Source organism: Anomaloglossus baeobatrachus, chromosome 9, assembly GCF_048569485.1.
Source record: "Anomaloglossus baeobatrachus isolate aAnoBae1 chromosome 9, aAnoBae1.hap1, whole genome shotgun sequence".
In the NCBI taxonomy this organism is placed as follows: domain Eukaryota; kingdom Metazoa; phylum Chordata; class Amphibia; order Anura; family Aromobatidae; genus Anomaloglossus; species Anomaloglossus baeobatrachus.
This window is the reverse complement of record NC_134361.1, coordinates 176214405-176234568: the sequence shown is the minus strand read 5'-3', so window position 1 is coordinate 176234568 and position 20164 is coordinate 176214405. Positions and strand designations below refer to the sequence as shown.

The 20164-nt window shown below is 51.9% G+C and overlaps 1 protein-coding gene across 6 annotated transcripts in view; it reads left to right on the top strand.

Moving 5' to 3' along the window:
• The window catches only part of F8 (coagulation factor VIII), a 216063-nt gene that overhangs the window by 156717 nt on the left and 39182 nt on the right, over positions 1 to 20164 (top strand). For all 6 annotated transcript variants that reach the window (XR_012725311.1, XR_012725310.1, XM_075324077.1 and 3 more), the window contains exons 22-24: positions 9245 to 9400; positions 14286 to 14430; positions 14653 to 14801. Coding sequence is in view for 4 of the 6 variants with exons in the window: in XM_075324077.1 (XP_075180192.1) it covers positions 9245 to 9400; positions 14286 to 14430; positions 14653 to 14801 (450 nt within the window). In the remaining 2 variants the exon portion in view is untranslated. The remainder of the gene's footprint in view (positions 1 to 9244; positions 9401 to 14285; positions 14431 to 14652; positions 14802 to 20164) is intronic.

Genomic DNA, 20164 nt, shown 5'->3' with positions numbered 1-20164 from the left:
CACTTTCTCCTCCAAAACTAGACTGCCTGTCTTTCCTGCCTCCAGGACTGTGAACTCCTCGGTGGGCGGAGACCAACCGCCTGGCTCCACCCCCTGGTGTGGACATCAGCCCCTGGAGGAAGGCAACAAGGGTTTTGTGTCTGACCTTGATGTGCCTGCAGGGAGTGTGGGGTGTGTAGGTGTTGTGTTCTGTGGCCCCTGGCTTGTCCAGGGCGACACATTCCCCCTTAGCAAAATGCAGACCGTCCTCGGGCTGCCCGTCCAACACCGGTTTTATTTTTATTTTTAACTGTAAAAATATAAAAATGTAAAACGGTGACAGACATACAATTAAAATAACATCTTCCCACATCGGGAGGTACTCTTACTTAAATGGTTTCAAACGGTTACGGCTTCCGCTCTCTCCCACCCAAGCAACCTGGCCCTGATGCTGCCCCTAGCAAACAGGCAGCACCCCTTGACCCCAGTCCTGCACAAATTGCCTGAGCGGGTTCTGTCTTTTTTCAGGGGACCCACGTCCATGGGGAACCCCTGAAACCCCCAGAGGAATGCCACCGGTTCCGGTGGTGGCTGGGCCCCAGCCTGCTCCACTGCGGGCCCTTCCTCCAATCTGCCTCTCCGGAGGCGGTAACGGTGAAAGCTGCAACAAACATTTTTATTTACATGCCACTAAGTTTGTGGTTGCCCTGCAAGTTCTCGGGCCTGTTCATAAAGAGTTCTTTATGCAACTTTTTGAATGGTCCCCACGGGGACAACGGTGCCGGCAACAACCGGTTTCAATGAGCAGTAAATCAGATGGCAATCAGGTGACTTCATCGGTAGATTATCCTTATCATTTTTGCAAAACTTTTCAAACTGCATTTTTTAACACACACAGCTGGTGGTCCCAACGGGGACAATTTGCAGCGGTGGACCGCTGCCTTTTGCGGCTCAACAGTCCATTCCCACTCGTGGGGCTCTAGTGCCACCTTCACATGGTGCACCGCTCGGGACCCCGATGGTAGCTCGCTGCAGGCGATCTTCCTCCATATACTTGCGGGCATGCACATCCGCTCTACACCCCTCTCGGGCATCGATCTCTCTGCGCAGCTGCCGTTGCCGCCACTCCCAGTCTGGAGCACTTTCTGCTTGCTCCGGTTCAGCGTGTGCGGGGGACGGACCCAGCCAGAGTCCCTCCGTGTCGGCTACGACCGGCATCTTCAGTAATGAGGGACCCCGCTGTGACATGACCTGCTCTGCCTCCTGGCAGCTGCATCCCCGCCGTGCCTCCGGTGCATCTTTGCTGACGGCCTCAGCCCTCGGCTTCTTCCATGGAATCGGTTCAGGGCGGTCACGGGCTTCTGCTGCAGGTCGGTCCGCCAGGGCGGATTGGCAGGGTACTGCTACCGGTGGTGGTGGTAGCGGGCCTAGTGGCGGGGCAGCAGCAGCCAACACGGGTAGCGGGGGAGGTAGCAGGGCGAACGGGTATGGACCGGGTCCCTCGGCCGCGATGACCGACCCACTAGGGGTTTAGGGGCGTGGGTCACTTACCCTCCTTTCCAAGACTCCCTTCACCTCGCGTCTCCGTATGGCCGCCACCACTTCCGCCATGTCGGCCTCCCACTCCTCCAGGAGGAGCTGCATGCAGACCTGCAGACGGCTGCTTAGCTGGACGGTCCGGACTTCCACCCACGCTGCGGGGCCAGGCGCGGGGACCACGGTGTTGTCGGTCGGACTCAGCATCTTTAGCAGCGGCCTCTTCCAGGAACCAGTCAATGGCCGCAGGGTCCTGGCGTCCCTGCTTCTATAGCCGCACTCACATGCGACCAGCCGCCATTTCGTCCCCCTTAGCCTGTTTCCGTCTCCTCATCTACAGGGGCGGGGTTTTGGCCTTCGTGCCTCCACTACTCGAGGAGACACTCGAGCGGGAACTTTTCGCGCCAAAGATGGCGGCTTCTGAAATTTTTCGGCCGGACACCTCCGGCGGTAACAAGGCGCACCTCTACCAGACGGCAGAGCGGTAAGATCCTGTTCGTGACGCCAAGTTGTCGCGGGCAGAGGAGGGGACGCTGCGCTCTCCCACTGCTCGGGTCCGGCTGCCGCTGCTCTGCGGCTGCTGCTGCTCGGTGGCTCGAGCGATGGGCCGGATCCCGGGGACTCGAGCGGCACTCCTCGCCCGTGAGTGAAAAGGGGTGGTTTGGTTTTGGGGATATTGTCCGTGACGCCACCCACGGTTGTGGTGATTGTGTGGACACCACCGCTGCTCTGGATGGGGATCCCGGGAGCGGTGACAGGGAGCAGCTTTGATGTTAGTTCTCCCCTCCGTGGGTAGGGGGTTGGTTGTCCCGGGGCCCGGTGATGGGGTAGGAGTGGATGGCAGGCGGCTTGCGGGGCCTGGTGAGGTGCAGGGTCGCAGGGGCAGCGCTGTGCCGCACGGCACGGAGGTACTCACTCAGCCCAATGATGATGACACAGTTCACGGTAAAACAAGCGGCTGGATGGACGGGTCCCTCGGACGGCTGCGGTGTTGTTGTTCCCTGCAGGTTAGTGATGACTGTCTCTCCCTGCACCTATGTTCCATGTTGATTCCAATGGGTTGCCACCGGTAACCCGCTCACCGACCTGGATGTGGGCCGGAGGAGCCCCTTTTGCCCGCAGGCGCTGGCCCTGCGAAACGGTTGCCCTTGGCGGTGGCGGTGTCTCCCCTTCATGGTTGGACGGTTGCCTTCTGTCGGGACTTGACTGTTTGGAAACCCGGAGGTCCCCTTCACTAACGTATTCGGCAACTTCACGGCGACTCCTAGCCTTGCCGGGGTCCGAAAGGCCCCTGCCACTGGTGCTGGCTTCTCTTTGTGTACCGGTCCGGTACCGCCGGGCCACCACCCGTCCACGGTCCTTACGGTAGACTCCAATCGGTCACTCCTGCAGACGGTCACCACCGTCTGCCAACCTTGCTGCTCCGTCCGGGCCACACACCCGGACTCACTTCAGTCTGCTCTCTTGCCACTTCACTACTGCTCACTTTCCCTCCTTCCACTTTCTCCTCCAAAACTAGACTGCCTGTCTTTCCTGCCTCCAGGACTGTGAACTCCTCGGTGGGCGGAGACCAACCGCCTGGCTCCACCCCCTGGTGTGGACATCAGCCCCTGGAGGAAGGCAACAAGGGTTTTGTGTCTGACCTTGATGTGCCTGCAGGGAGTGTGGGGTGTGTAGGTGTTGTGCTCTGTGGCCCCTGGCTTGTCCAGGGCGACACGCTAGAATGTACAGGTGTGAAGCCCCGCATGTGCAGTGTCGGTGCATTACCTTCAGGGACTCCACTTGGATGGAACAGTCTGGTCTTTGTCACAGGTAGGGAACCTTCTTTTAGGATTGTCGTGACGCCACTCTCAGAATTGCGGTCAGTGGGGACCGCCACTGCAGGTTAAGGGATGCCTGGAGCTGATGGTGGGTGCAGTTAGTTGTAATAGCCTCCTGAGAGTGAGGCAAGCCCCAGGGCCCTGTGTAGGTGTGTAGAACCACAAGGCGCAGAATAACTCCACACAAGCAGGATGTCTTTCGGGGGTTTTACTCACAGTTGATGGCAGGGTGAGTAACCCGGGCGTAGCTGGGATGAACCAGGCTGGAACCAGGTATCCTTCAGGCTGACTTATGATGGTGACTACCGACTCGCCTTCCTTAGCCCTTAGTGGTTTGGGGTAACCCCGACTTTTAGTCCCTATGGGGGTCACCCAGGGAAGTTGCTGAAGCCTCTCTCCCCTTCAGTTGCCGTTTGCTTGTCGCCTGGACCAGATCACTCCAGCTGCTTGCCTCCTGTGAACTATGGGCCCTAACTGTGGCTACGTGGCTGCGGCTTTTGGGTGTTGTGGTGTGGGCTTTGAGGGCCCCACACCGGCAGGTTTAGCAAGGAAAGGTGGATCTATCCCCGCTCCGGGATCTGCCGCCCGTTTGGGCCTGGTACTCCCTAGCAGTCTCCTTACTTCCCACTCTGTGCTCTCTCTTTAGCTGGAGACGGGTTTCGGGTAGCACTCCTAGGTGACCGTTCTCCCCCGTCGGTAGCCACTGCGCGGGCGCTGTCAGACTGCAACAGCCCCAGGGGAAGGGGTCAGCTCCTCTCGGAGCTCCCTGGACTCTGCACTGAACTGGCTCACTGCTCCTCCTCTCCTGTTCTTGCCTACGCCACCTAGCAACCAGGCTCTCTTACCACACCCCTTGAGAGGAGATGGAGGCTTTTGGCCCCCTCCACTATTCCAGTGAAGGTGAAGGCTTTTCCCCCTCCTGGGATCCCCAGGGGTCCTCTCATAGGTACATGTGTGAGACCTGATCACTATGCGCCTGTGTAGTCACACCTCGGTCAGCCTTCTGGATTACCTGTATTGTACTATCCCCAGCATGGGTGCAGTACTCAGTGGTGCCTGACCAGGTCAGGGGCGCCACATTCCCCCTTAGTTATCACCAGCACGTCCTCGGGCTGCAAGACAACATTTTAAAATGCATAAAACAGTAAAACATGGTAAAACATTTAAAACCACCAGGTACCATACATCACCACCCTCCACCCACAAGTCCGTTAACCCACCCTAAACCCTTTCACGTTGGCCGCGCCTTCAGCCACTTCTGGCAGGATGTAGAGGCGGCTTTCATGGGCTGGTGGTCTTCAGGGCATACCTGGCCTGGTGGATCCGCGCCTTCAGCCTCTTCTGGCAGGATGCAGAGGCGGCCTCCACAGTTGGTGCTGACCAGGTGCCCTCTTTGTGGTGGAGAGCCAGGCCCCATAAACAGGCATGCTCTCTGGTTGCAGGTGAGCCAAGGCCCTATATACGGACGTGCTCCCTGGTTGCAGACGAGCCAAGCCCCTAAACAGGCTGACTCTGGTGGTGGTGGTGCCCTCTGGTGTAACTATTTACACTGCGAGAGTTTGTGGCTATAGCCAGTTCATAGCCTTAAGGTTCATTTCTCACATTAGTTTATGTGGGCACATACTTAAACTTTAAAACGTTGCAAAAACTTCAAAACTGGTAACTTGCTGTATTTCTTATGTTATTTACATGGATTCCTCCTCACCAGGGCTTGGGCCTGTAGGGCTGCGGCACCTGTTGGTTTCTCGCTCTCTTTCGTCATCAGTGGTAGTCTCATCAGTAGGTTCCTTGTCTTTTCTTTCTCTGTCTTCATCTGTTTCTTTATCTTTAGGACATGGTGTTACATCTAGCGCATACCAGCCTCTTTCGCCTTGATGCATGGTAAACTGCACTGTGTCTCCCATCCTTAGGTTTCTTCCAGGATGTCCTCTGGGCAAATGAGCTCTAACGTCTCTTCTGTTGACAAAAATGCCTTCTTTCATACCAGGTGCTACGATGAAGCCGTATCCTGATTTTAGGCTAAAGTCTTCCACAATTCCTCTACAAAGGGGTCCTCTGACCTGGGCTTTGGCTCTTCTCAGGAACCGTTTCTCCTCTAGGTCTCTGGCCGTTATGTCATCTCTCTGCTCTGGAGATTGCGGTGCAGGGAAAGACTGGGTTCTACTGCGGCGCCGTGTCCTACGGGCTGGGTTCTGCTGGGTGGCTGCTTCACTGCTGGCAGGCTCCCAGGTGAGGTTGCTGGACAAATCTTCTTCAGCAGACGGTGTTAGGTCTTCCTCATCCCAGCGGGAATATGGCAACATCTCCGGCTCTGGGCATGGATCCACTGCTGGTGGCTCCTGAGTCAGCTCCTCAGCTTCCTGGCCTCCCCTCCCCCTTAGTTCTTCTGAGCACTCCGGTGGTGGCAGTGCTGGGGATGGGTGCTCCTCAGCCGGCCCAGGCGGGGATCTCTTCGGCATGGTTGCTGCAGGAGTCGTCTTGGGGGTATGCGGAGGGAGCATGTACCGGTCCACCATCTCCTGTGGGAACTTGGCCTCCAGGTCAGCCTTCAGCTGCCAGTATGCGGGGTCCTCACCTACCAGGGACTTCCTAGCAGGGACTTCCTTGGACTGGGGAGCGGTGTCTGCTCTGGCCTTGCAGGCCGGGGTAAATGGTGATGCAATCTTATCTTGGCGGGCCGCGCCTGACATGGCGGCGGCCTGGTCTTGGCGGGCCGCGCCTGGCATGGCGGCGGCCTGGATGGGCGTTTCTGGCGCAGCTTGGATCGGCGTCGCAGCTGCGATGGGGTCTTTGCAGGCTGGGCTGGGCGTCGCTGCAGCGATCTGGGCTTGGCGGGCCGCACCTGACGTGGCTGCGGCCTGCTTCAGCGTCGCCGCGCCGGACGCCTCTTCAGGGACCGCGGACGTGGCAGCAGGGGTCGGGGCACTCGCGCTGGCAGGGGCATCACTGGACTCACCCATCGGTGGCAGCATCGGGGTCTGAGTCGTCACCGCCCGGTCTGGCACTCGGCGCGCGGCTCTCTCTTCATAGGCCTGAACCGCCGCGGTCATTCCCAGGAACTCCGCACGTCCCTCTCTGATCAGCCTTCCGACCCTGGCCTCCAGTTGATCGCAGAACTCGGCGAGCTCCCGACACCACCAGGCAGCGGAGCCTGGCTCTGGGTCTCTGCATTCAGACGCCATTTTCTCTAGCAACAAGCTGCTGGCTTCTTTTCCGTTCCGCCGTCTCTGGACGCTTCCGCTCTCTTCACAAGCGAGGTCAGAACTCTGCAGGGGATCTCTGGGTAGCCACACCTCTTCGTGGGCGGTAACTTCTCCCAGCGCGGGCTGCTGTTGTTTTTCAGCGCGCTTTTCATGGTGGCAATATGGCGGCGCTTCCAATTTTTCAAGCGGACCGCCCAGGCACATGGTCACCTGTCTAGACAGGTCTAGTCCTTATCCTGTTCGTGACGCCAGATGTGAAGCCCCGCATGTGCAGTGTCGGTGCATTACCTTCAGGGACTCCACTTGGATGGAACAGTCTGGTCTTTGTCACAGGTAGGGAACCTTCTTTTAGGATTGTCGTGACGCCACTCTCAGAATTGCGGTCAGTGGGGACCGCCACTGCAGGTTAAGGGATGCCTGGAGCTGATGGTGGGTGCAGTTAGTTGTAATAGCCTCCTGAGAGTGAGGCAAGCCCCAGGGCCCTGTGTAGGTGTGTAGAACCACAAGGCGCAGAATAACTCCACACAAGCAGGATGTCTTTCAGGGGTTTTACTCACAGTTGATGGCAGGGTGAGTAACCCGGGCGTAGCTGGGATGAACCAGGCTGGAACCAGGTATCCTTCAGGCTGACTTATGATGGTGACTACCGACTCGCCTTCCTTAGCCCTTAGTGGTTTGGGGTAACCCCGACTTTTAGTCCCTATGGGGGTCACCCAGGGAAGTTGCTGAAGCCTCTCTCCCCTTCAGTTGCCGTTTGCTTGTCGCCTGGACCAGATCACTCCAGCTGCTTGCCTCCTGTGAACTATGGGCCCTAACTGTGGCTACGTGGCTGCGGCTTTTGGGTGTTGTGGTGTGGGCTTTGAGGGCCCCACACCGGCAGGTTTAGCAAGGAAAGGTGGATCTATCCCCGCTCCGGGATCTGCCGCCCGTTTGGGCCTGGTACTCCCTAGCAGTCTCCTTACTTCCCACTCTGTGCTCTCTCTTTAGCTGGAGACGGGTTTCGGGTAGCACTCCTAGGTGACCGTTCTCCCCCGTCGGTAGCCACTGCGCGGGCGCTGTCAGACTGCAACAGCCCCAGGGGAAGGGGTCAGCTCCTCTCGGAGCTCCCTGGACTCTGCACTGAACTGGCTCACTGCTCCTCCTCTCCTGTTCTTGCCTACGCCACCTAGCAACCAGGCTCTCTTACCACACCCCTTGAGAGGAGATGGAGGCTTTTGGCCCCCTCCACTATTCCAGTGAAGGTGAAGGCTTTTCCCCCTCCTGGGATCCCCAGGGGTCCTCTCATAGGTACATGTGTGAGACCTGATCACTATGCGCCTGTGTAGTCACACCTCGGTCAGCCTTCTGGATTACCTGTATTGTACTATCCCCAGCATGGGTGCAGTACTCAGTGGTGCCTGACCAGGTCAGGGGCGCCACACAGGCTTCTTCTAGATCCTGATTACAGCCCGTACATTGTTACAGACTTACTACCGAAGACGCTAGAATTTATGGGATGCTTCTGGGACCTGACTGCAGCCCGTACATTCTAGGCTCAACCTTGGCCTTTGCTAGCGTGCTCAGGGCTTACCTTGTGGGCGGCGTAAGCAGTGCGCTGGCTCCAGTCACAGAAGAAGAGGTGCAGCAGATTTCCGGCCTCCCTGCTGTACATGCCTCTTGGACCTGTGCTGTGTGACTCCTGCTCGCCCCCAGTACTGTGAGTCTGCAACCCATCGCTACCCCCCCGTCCAGTGCTGTGTACCCCCTAGTATTGTGTGTACTCCCAAATGCTGTGTACCCCCTCAACCCGGGCTGCCTCCTTGTGCTGTCAGTGCTGCCACGTAGTGCTCTCCATGCTGTCTCATAGTTCTCTCCATGCAGCCACCCAGTGCTCCCTGTGCTGCCTCCTAGTGCTCTCCGTTCTGCCTCCTAGTGCTCTCCATGCTGTCTCCTAGTTCTCTCCGTGCTGTCTCATAGTTCTCTCCATGCAGCCACCCAGTGCTCCCTGTGCTGCCTCCTAGTGCTCTCCGTTCTGCCTCCTAGTGCTCTCCATGCTGTCTCCTAGTTCTCTCCGTGCTGCCTCCTAGTGCTCTCCGTCATGCCTCCTAGTGCTCTCCGTGCTGCCTCTTAGTGCTCTCCATGCTGCCTCCTAGTGATCTCCATGCTGCCTCCTAGTGCTCTCCGTGCTGCCTCCTAGTGCTCTCCGTGCTGCCTCCTAGTGCTCTCCATGCTGCCTCCTAGTGCTCTCCGTGCTGCCTCCTAGTGCTCTCCATGCTGCCTCCTAGTGCTCTCCATGCTGTCTCCTAGTTCTCTCCGTGCTGCCTCCTAGTGCTCTCCGTGATGCCTCCTAGTGCTCTCCGTGATGCCTCCTAGTGCTCTCCGTGCTGCCTCCTAGTGCTCTCCGTGCTGCCTCCTAGTGCTCTCCGTGCTGCCTCCTAGTGCTCTCCATGCTGCCTCCTAGTGCTCTCCGTGCTGCCTCCTAGTGCTCTCCGTGCTGCCTCCTAGTGCTCTCCATGCTGCCTCCTAGTGCTCTCCATGCTGCCTCCTAGTGCTCTCCATGCTGCCTCCTAGTGCTCTCCATGCTGCCTCCTAGTGCTCTCCGTGCTGCCTCCTAGAGCAGGTTATGCAAACCGATTATCAAAATTCTGCTGACAGATTCAATGTAATATTATAAATAATATTCATATTTTGTCCTCACCTATTCAATGATATATCACTGTTTTCCAGGTGGACTTTTTAACACCCATGCTGGTCCACAGCATACAAACACAAGGCGCTCGCCAACGACTCCTTCCTATATATATATCCCAATTCTTGGTATCCTACAGCTTGAATGGAAAGGAATGGAGCCCGTATCAGGGAAACACCAGCAATAACCAAATGGTATGTGAACAGTGCTATAATGGTACATAACAAATTCCAGCTGTAATGGCGTCAGTCGCCCATTGTTTATCTGAAGAGACTAAGGGACAAATATTGCTTCTTTCAGCCTCCTGGACTGATGATTCATTCTCAATTCATGGATAAAAGTTGTAAAATCTGTATTACTGAGAAAGAACATAATAGTTGGTGCTTTTAATATTCTATAGTGAGGCAAGAAGGAAGAACGATGGAGGAGATAGCGTCAGACACAGACATTTTGATATGTGACAGTTCTCCATAGAACGTTATGAGCACCAATTGTCATTTCCAATTTCAGTAATGGAAAAATCTCTATTGACCGAAGACATATTTTACTCCTGATATGAGAGTGACTGATCAGTCCAGGATGAGACGGAAGTGCCGCGCAGTGCACATGTGGCACCCCTGAGGTTCAGGTTGCCTCAATTAAGGTGTGTATCTATCTCAGCTAAGGAGGGGGTTAATCACGTGTTCCACATTCACACACTACATTCAGCTTAGGAACTTTCACACAGAGTGGGTTGGCTCAGGGTAGGCAGGGGGATGGTCATACTGTCATGAGACTTTACGGTCACTGAAGCCAGCCACCTGGGAGGTGGGTTCCACTTGGGGGTAGAGGAAGGCGCAACACTCTCACACAGTTAGTTAAGTCAGGACCATAGTTCTGGCAAGAAATCTTGGACTTTACTGTGCCCGGTGGATTGGAGTGGGAACTCAGCCAGGGTACCCAACTGCAGAAGGGGACACCCTAGAAATAGGACACTCTCTCTCCTCTTTTTACAACGCCTGTGGTGACCCCTGACTGGATTTCGGATTGACCTGAGCCTATCATGGCAGTGACCAGTGTGACCGGGCTGGCAGCTGAAGTTGTGAATAAATTACACTCTGAACCCGCAGAGATGTGTTGGCTCATCCTTACCGGCGCCGGCGCCCAGTGCTTAGGCGCTAACAACCATTACTTCCCTCATCATCCACCCGGGGACCACTGGGGAGCTGTGGGGAGCGACACCATCCCTGCTGCCATAACACCTAATAGTAGCCGCCATATTTCTGCAGCAGCGGCTACTACTAGCCGCGTACCACAGGTGGCATCACGACAAACTTTCCCCATTACCCTGCTTTCCCCCACCATTTAACTGTACACCTTGGGGCAACGGAATCGGACAAGGCCACCCAGTGACAATGCCTGACCCAACCTGAAATAGCCTGGTGACGAGTAGGCTGACCGCCTGCCCCGTGGGGCGCTACATACATAGGCGGCCATGGTTCTCCGTGGTGCAAGTCTTGTTTAAACAGGACGAGAACAATGATTTTTCGCTCTTCAAAAAACATAATTTCACTCTATAAACAAGCATTTTGCTCATTGATTCGTGATCGGCCTCCTAAAAGATTATAATGAAATCAGTGTTCTCAAGGGATTATCCTTCAGTGTGGATGTAACTTTAGCCATAAAGAAGGTAAACATAGCAGATACACATAGTTCCCTGCTATCTCCTTCGTGGCTAGTCCACCGATGAAGTTACCACTTTGTGAGCAGAGCAAAGTATTGTAATGCGCAGGTGCGGGAAAAGGTCCAAGGAGCGCATTGGAGGACACTGTGGATGACGTAGCAGGCATCATCCAACGGAGCAGGGAAACAGGACGGCGATCTCAAGGATAGGGGAGGCTCCTGACCGAAACAAGAATTGCCCATCGTACCGGATCGCCCCACAGGTGAGTAATAAAAATGCAGCATGTGCATATAGCCATATACAGTATTCTAGAATGCTAAATATAAGAGCTTAAGGGGCACTTTGCACACTACGACATCGCAGGTGCGATGTCGGTGGGGTCAAATCGAAAAATGATGCACTTCTGGCGTCGCTCTCGACATCGTAGTGTGTAAAGCATTTTTGATACGATTAACGACCGCAAAAGCGTCGTAATCGTATCATCGGTGTAGCGTCGGTCATTTCCATGAATTGGGAAAGACCGATGTTACAATGTTGTTCCTCGTTCCTGCGGCAGCACACATCGCTGTGTGTGAAGCTGCAGGAGCGAGGAACATCTCCTACCTGCGTCCCAGCTGCAATGAGGAAGGAAGGAGGTGGACGGGATGTTTACGTCCCACTCATCTCCGCCCCTCCGCTTCTATTGGCCGCCTGCCGTGTGACATCGCTATGATGCCGCACAACCCGCCCCCTTAGGAAGGAGGCGGTTTGCTGGCCAGAGCGACGTCGCAGGGCAGGTGAGTGCATGTGAAGCTGCCATAGGGATTATTTTCGCTACGGCAGCTATCACCATGATATCGCAGCTGCGACAGGGGCGGGGACTATCGCGCTCGGCATCGCTACCATCGGCTTGTGATGTCGTAGTGTGCAAAGTGCCCCTTACTGATTGTGGCCACAGTTTTTAGCGAACAGATTTGGTGACAGGTTCCCTTTAAAGGGGTTGTCATCTACTTTTACATTGATGGGCTATCCTAAGACATCCATGTCTGATTGGCCAGGGTCTGATGTGACGCCCTGACGCCACCAGGTGGTCACAGAAGAATAATCCACCCGACATAACACCATCCCACACTAGGTACCATCAGCCACAAAATCCTAGCCACCCCCCTCAGGGTAGAAAGGACACACCAGTGGGCAGGACCAGGAAGATTGGTAGCGCCCACCTAGGGGTCTCGAGGATCCGGGGGCGGGAACAGTGTAGATCAGTCGGAGAACTCGAGTAGTGAGGGTCAAGTTGAAGTGTAGCTCAAGTCCAAGGGACAGTGCAAAGCCAAGTCTGCGCCTAGGGCAGAGTAGTCAGGGTAGTGGCCCTGGTCTACTGGCTAGGTGGCAAGTAGTGGACCGTGTCCAAAGGCGACGGGAGTCCGGTCGCGGGAGATCCAGAGTGGACCGGGACAGGGTTGGAGCCCGCTGGTACCGGCCGCGGAGATCCGGTCCGAAAACTGTGCACAGGCGGGTTACCTGGACCCTAGTTAGAAGACGGTTGCAAGCCCCTTCTTTAATTCACCAGGCAGGGAGCAAGGTTCCAGATATTGCTCTAAAATGTTAGCCCAGATAGAGCGAAACGGCAGCCCACCGCGGGGGATAGGGTATCCGCAAACACCCACTGAGATCCCAAGGGTCAGTTTTCGTGGGCACGTCTCCCAACCAAAACATACCGGGAGCGGATTTCTCCGTTTCAGGCGGGGTTGTCCAGAATTGAGAAAGTGACAGAGTGCCGGAGGAAGGGACATCGGTACACCAGCCGGGTGTTTGACCCGAGTACACCCGGACTGTAATACTATTGTATGAACTGAGGATTTCGATTGCGTTAGGGCAATGACAACCAGAGACGGGTTCTTGGTGCAAAGACGTTTGTAATATGCAACCAACAATATGTACACAGAACATAAACACAGTAGAACATAAACACAGTAAATACCTGCCAGGTTCGGAGCAAAGGGGAATTCCCGGGACCGCGCACCAGACTCCCCCAGGGAGACCACCAGGAGCGAACCCCTATACAGGGGCTGTCTGGCGATCACCCCAGAAGGCCTAAATGCGCAGCAGCCGGGACACGAAAGGGCAACAGGTATAGTCCAAAAATGTCCGTACGTGATGTGAGTCCTAGGGTGGATATGAAATGGAAGGAACCGGGCAGAAGTGCCGACCAGAGACGGCAGACGGAGTCCGGGCACAGCTTGATGAGACCAGGTGAAGTCCAGAGCCGGTGTCGGGTGTTTCAACATGATCCAAATAGCAATCAGGAACCAAGAGCAGCAGGGCAGGAGTAGACAGGAAGCAGTATACTCAGGCAACTAGACTAAGCTTAGGGGCGGGTTTTTAAACAGATGAACAGGAAGTAGGGCAACAGAACAGAAAACTCCATGTTAACAAAGGGCAAGATCCTTCAGAAGAAAACTGGAAATCCCGGAACTCTGACACGGACGCAGCAGCCGGTTACTGACCCCTTGGTTTACCAACAGACTCTTGTGCAATCATTCAACAGTGAGTACATCAACATCCCCCGGTCCGGCCCGGCGCGCTACCCCCCAGCCTGCACCATCTGCCTGTGTTTTGGACACTGAGCCCCAGGGCATCCACCCCTACCCACGGAGGGGTCACCATCCATCTGCCATCACATCACCCCCGGGTGCTCCCTAACAGCAGTGGTGGTGCTACATCTTACCACACACCGGGGGTGGCGTGAGGAAGAGTTCACAGCAATCCCCGTACATATAAGTCCCCTTTTAATTTGAGTGTCCGCGCGACCCCCGGGTCCGGAGACCCCTCGAGCCACTGCGGATCCGGACCCGAGCAGCCCGGCTGCTACTGACGTGGAGGCGGCTCACTGACACCTAGCACCTCTGCTGATCAGCTGTTCTTGATGCTGGCGGTGGTAGAAGGCAGCTGGAAATGCTCAGTACTGGAGCTGCCGCATTTTCTGATAGAGGCCACTGCCGGTTATTACACATCCACCTCCTATTAATTTAAATAGAAAGTGGATGTGCAGTACCCGGCCGTGGCCACTATCAGCTCTGGAACTGAGCATTTCTGGCTGCTGCCGGCGGCACCGAGAACGGGTGATCAGTGGAGGTGAGGGGCATTGATGACCTATCCTAAGGATAGCAAATCAATGTAAAAGTAGTGGGCAACCTCTTTAATTTACTCATAACTATGAATATGCAATATTTTAGACAGGCAGCTATTAACCATATCATGTACATGTTTATGCCATTTGTGTAATATGCCAGTAGACATATTTCTAAAATATTCTGCCCCCGAATATTGTCATCCAAAATCTTGCATTTAGCGGCGAAATGAATAAACATGAAAAGCTGTTCTATCTTTATTATTGCAACTTTTGACTTTTAACCTTGTTGCTCTGACACTTTTAGGTATTTTTTGGGAACGTAGATGGATCCACTGTCCGAGAGAACCACTTTGATCCTCCAATTATTGCTCGTTTTTTACGAGTCCACCCAACACATACAGGAGCAAGATCTGGACTGCGAATGGAAGTTTTCGGTTGTGACCTTAATAGTAAGATACTTTCTATTTGTAATAATATTTCTAAATTATTTTTCACACATGTAAGTGTAAATTTGGGCTATATTTTTTATTTGAAAATGTAAAAATTTAAATTTGAATTGTATAAAATTTAAGAATATTACTTTACTTTTATTCTGGTGCAAATACCGTATATACCAACATTTACCATCCCTATATAGTTCAATATTTTTAATACATCCCTTTATTTCACAGGTTGCTCCTTGCCCCTTGGTATGCAGTCAGGTGCAATCTCTTCTTATCATATATCTGCTTCCACTTATTTTCATTCTGTATTTTCTTCTTGGGCTCCCAATTTGGCAAGACTTAACCAGCAAGGGCGTATTAATGCATGGAGACCACGGGTATGTGTTACTTTTTTTTAAAAAATTTGGAATTAGAGTCAAGGAATAAATGTATGCTAACAATGTAGTTTTTGTGGCGGTTAGCGGTTGCCTCGCAGCTCTAAAATGGACAGGCTTTGTACTGGCTATTTCAATTACTAGGTCTGTTCACCAATTAACCACTGCATAGGGATGTGGATTTATACAAATACACTGGGCTAATCCGGATAAGTATCCGGGGCCTACGGTGCGGCTCGAGGGGCTCCCCGGACCCGGGGGTCACACGGACACTCCAAATAAAAGGGGGGTGTATTTGTACGGGATTGATTGTAGAATGTCTGTGGCGCCACCCACGGTGTGTGGTGAAGAAGGACACCACCGCTGCGGTTGTGGGGTACCCGGGGGAGATGTAATGGCAGCCGGATGTTAACCCCTCCGTAGGTAGGGATGGTTGCCCTGGGGCCCAGTGTCTCTGTGCAGGGTATAGCGATGGCAGGGGCTTGCACGCCCAGATGGACCAGGGGATAGTTGGTTACTCACTATTGAATGAACCACACGAGTCTTTTGGTAAACCAAGGTGCTGGTGGCCGGCCGTCGCGGCCGGTTGTACTCTGGTCCGCCCACCCGGGCTGGTGGTCGCTGTCCTTTCCTCTGCACTGTTTTTGTGTATTGTGGGCTGCCTGGTTTGGAACTCAGGAGTCACCTCCCGACTTTCTGTGTGCCTAAGAAGCCGTGCCCGCTGACGCTGACTCGTGGGATCTATGGGCCCTGGCGGTTGCCCTATTCCTCTCTGTGGGTGGTTGTCTGTTTTTGGGACTTTGGTTGGGACAGGACCTATAATCCTGCCCTCAATCAGTTAATTAGCTAGGCCGCTGGTTTTGGTCCTGGCTTCAGGGTCCAAGTACCCCCTCTGTGCACAGTTTACGGTCGGGTCTCCGGTGTCGGTACTGGTGGGCTCCAACCCTTCTCCGGTCCTCCTCAGATCTGCCGAGCCGTCTTCCCATCTCCTGCTGATGGAGACCACCGTCTGCCACCTAGCCAAGGCACCAGGGCTCCGCCCCTGGCACCGTTCAACTTGAACTTCTCCTCTGCTGGAGCTACACCTAGCTCCAGCCCACACTCCTCTCAACTTGAACTACAGACTAGACTACTTGCTTTCCCGCCCCGGGCTGTCTAGACCCCTAGGTGGGTGTTCCCTAACCGCCTGGTCCCGCTCACTGGTGTGCCTATCTTGCCCTAAGGGGGGGGTGACTAGGGTTTCAGGTCGGCTGAATGTCACCTAGGTGAGGGAAGGTGTCATGCGAGGGCCCATGTGTGACTAAATGTGACTATTCTGTTCTATTAGCCACAATCTTGTCTACCTATGTAGGAGAATATACAGTTAGGTCCAGAAATATTTGGACAGTGACACAATTTTCGCGAGTTGGGCTCTGCATGCCACCACATTGGATTTGAAATGAAACCTCTACAACAGAATTCAAGTGCAGATTGTAACGTTTAATTTGAAGGTTTGAACAAAAATATCTGATAGAAATTGTAGGAATTGTACACATTTCTTTACAAACACTCCACATTTTAGGAGGTCAAAAGTAATTGGACAAATAAACCAAACCCAAACAAAATATTTTTATTTTCAATATTTTGTTGCGAATCCTTTGGAGGCAATCACTGCCTTAAGTCTGGAACCCATGGACATCACCAAACGCTGGGTTTCCTCCTTCTTAATGCTTTGCCAGGCCTTTACAGCCGCAGCCTTCAGGTCTTGCTTGTTTGTGGGTCTTTCTGTCTTAAGTCTGGATTTGAGCAAGTGAAATGCATGCTCAATTGGGTTAAGATCTGGTGATTGACTTGGCCATTGCAGAATGTTCCACTTTTTTGCACTCATGAACTCCTGGGTAGCTTTGGCTGTATGCTTGGGGTCATTGTCCATCTGTACTATGAAGCGCCGTCCGATCAACTTTGCGGCATTTGGCTGAATCTGGGCTGAAAGTATATCCCGGTACACTTCAGAATTCATCCGGCTACTCTTGTCTGCTGTTATGTCATTAATAAACACAAGTGACCCAGTGCCATTGAAAGCCATGCATGCCCATGCCATCACGTTGCCTCCACCATGTTTTACAAAGGATGTGGTGTGCCTTGGATCATGTGCCGTTCCCTTTCTTCTCCAAACTTTTTTCTTCCCATCATTCTGGTACAGGTTGATCTTTGTCTCATCTGTCCATAGAATACTTTTCCAGAACTGAGCTGGCTTCATGAGGTGTTTTTCAGCAAATTTAACTCTGGCCTGTCTATTTTTGGAATTGATGAATGGTTTGCATCTAGATGTGAACCCTGTGTATGTGTTTCATGGAGTCTTCTCTTTACTGTTGACTTAGAGACAGATACACCTACTTCACTGAGAGTGTTCTGGACTTCAGTTGATGTTGTGAACGGGTTCTTCTTCACCAAAGAAAGTATGCGGCGATCATCCACCACTGTTGTCATCCGTGGACGCCCAGGCCTTTTTGAGTTCCCAAGCTCACCAGTCAATTCCTTTTTTCTCAGAATGTACCCGACTGTTGATTTTGCTACTCCAAGCATGTCTGCTATCTCTCTGATGGATTTTTTCTTTTTTTTCAGCCTCAGGATGTTCTGCTTCACCTCAATTGAGAGTTCCTTAGACCGCATGTTGTCTGGTCACAGCAACAGCTTCCAAATGCAAAACCACACACCTGTAATCAACCCCAGACCTTTTAACTACTTCATTGATTACAGGTTAAACGAGGGAGACGCCTTCAGAGTTAATTGCAGCCCTTAGAGTCCCTTGTCCAATTACTTTTGGTCCCTTGAAAAAGAGGAGGCTATGCATTACAGAGCTATGATTCCTAAACCCTTTCTCCGATTTGGATGTGAAAACTCTCATATTGCAGCTGGGAGTGTGCACTTTCAGCCCATATTATATATATAATTGTATTTCTGAACATGTTTTTGTAAACAGCTAAAATAACAAAACTTGTGTCACTGTCCAAATATTTCTGGACCTAACTGTATTAGAACTAATCTAACATACCATGGACTCAAATGTCAAATGAGCAGAGGAATTCCACAAATTACAACATAAATTACACAACAGACAATATCCAAACTCGGTCATCCATAGAGCTGAGAGGATAACCCAAAATATTGATCAAAATAACATTTTAAAAATAAATCAAATAATTAGGGATTTAAACTAACTTTTTCTACAAAATTTTCTGAAATTTCTGCAGGTAAAAAGTTAAATAGGGTTTTAAAAAACTCCTAATTATGTTGCTAGAAAAGCTCCTACTTTAGAGAATGTTTTATCACCATCATTATACTTGTCAGAAAACACAAGTTGGCGAACCTGGCTCATTTTTATAAAGGCGGCCACTCACGCTGCACTTGTTGCCAAATCTAACACTTTTTCTTCATTAGTTACTCAATGACAATACAAAATGACTAATTCTATAAATTGTAACACTACCTTTTTGGTTTTCATTATTAATTGAATGCAGTGAATTAAAACTTGGTCTGAAACGCATTTGCGGTTCAACATTCGCTATTGGATGTTAATGGATTTATGGATTTGAAATGAAACCTTTACATTTTATGGGCCTCCCCTTTTGCTGCATATTTGTTATTTTTTTCTATAATAATAATAATAATAATATTACAATTATACTCAATTTATATATTTTTTTATGTTTTCCTGTTTTACTTTTGCATCATATTCTGAAATGGAAAACTTTTTCTTTAACAGATGCATATGAGTGGTCATACTTGTGGGGTGAGTTGGAAGACTGATCCCTGCAGTAAAGGGGGCTTTACACGCTACGATATCGTTAATGTTTGGTCGCCGGGGTCAAGTTGTTAGTGACGCACATCCGGCGTCATTAACGATATCGCAGCGTGTAATACTTACCAGCGACCTTAGGCGACCTCAAAAATGGTGAAAATCGTTCACTATGGAGAGGTCGTCCCAAAGTCAAAAATCGGTAAGGGTTGTTTAGCGTTGTGGTTCATCGCTCATGCGGCAGCACACATCGCTATGTGTGACACCGCATGAGCGAGGAACGTCTCCTTACCTGCCGCCGGCCCCAATGAGGAAGGAAGGAGGTAGGCGGGATGTTACGTCCTGCTCATCTCCGCCCCCCTGCTTTGATTGGCCGGCCGCTTAGTGACGTTGCGGTGACGTCGCTATGATGCCGAACATCCCTCCCCCTTGAAGGAGGGATTATTCGGCAGTCACAGCGACGCCGCCGACCAGGTAAGTATGTGTGACGCTGCCGTAGCGATAATGTTCGCTTCGGCAGCGATCACAACCAATCGCATGCGCGACGGGGGCGGGTACTTACACGGTCGCTATCGCTAGAAATTGCTAGCGATATCGCTACTGTGTAAAGCCCCCTTTACAGCAGGAGCCGGGCTGTGTTCATCAGTCGGGGCTCCTGCTACTAATCACCAGTACAAAAGCAGGGCTGTGCAATTAGCATCATATATATATATATATATATATATATGTATATATATATATATATATATATATATATATATATCCATCTTGGAGAACAAATTGACTGATATATCAGTCATAGCATAATAACTTGGATCTTGATTAACCCCTCCACGACCTAGGACGTATATATATGTCCTAGCTCGCCTCCCTCCTGTTATTGCGGGCTCGTGTATCGAGCCCATAGTCATCCCCACACATGACTGCTGATCCAATCAGCAGACATGTGCAGCTAACAGATGCGGGTGGATGAGAGATCCACCCATGCCTGTTAACCCGTTATGTCGAGCTGTCAAAATCTGACTGCGCGATCTAACGCGCTCCATCGGGGATCGTGCTATTCCCTGTCACCATTGGCAGCCTCATGACATCATGGCAGCATGGGTCAGATGATGACTCCTGTCACTGCTATAACATGTTTCCTATGAATGCCGTCAGAGCACCAATACTAACAGGAATAGAGCATTTCTGCTGATCAGAGCCATGCTGAAGCATGGCTCTGATCAGCAGAAGCGATCATACTGTGCAGTTATAAAGTCCCCTAGGGGGACTAGTAAAATCGATAAAAAATGTTAAAGAGTTTTTTTAAAAAAACATATGTATAAAAGAAACCTAAAAGTCCAAATCACCCCCTTTTTCCCTATTGAAAATAAAACTATAAAAAATACCCCCCCTATTTGGTGGCGCCACGTTCAGAAATGCCAGATCTATCAAAACATAAAATCAATTAATCTGATTGGTACATGGTTTAGTGAGTAAAAAATTCCAAACAACAAAATTACGGTAAGTTTTTTGGGTCACCACAACATTGAATTAAAATGCAATAACAGGTGATCAAAACATTGCATCTACCCAAAAATGGAATAAT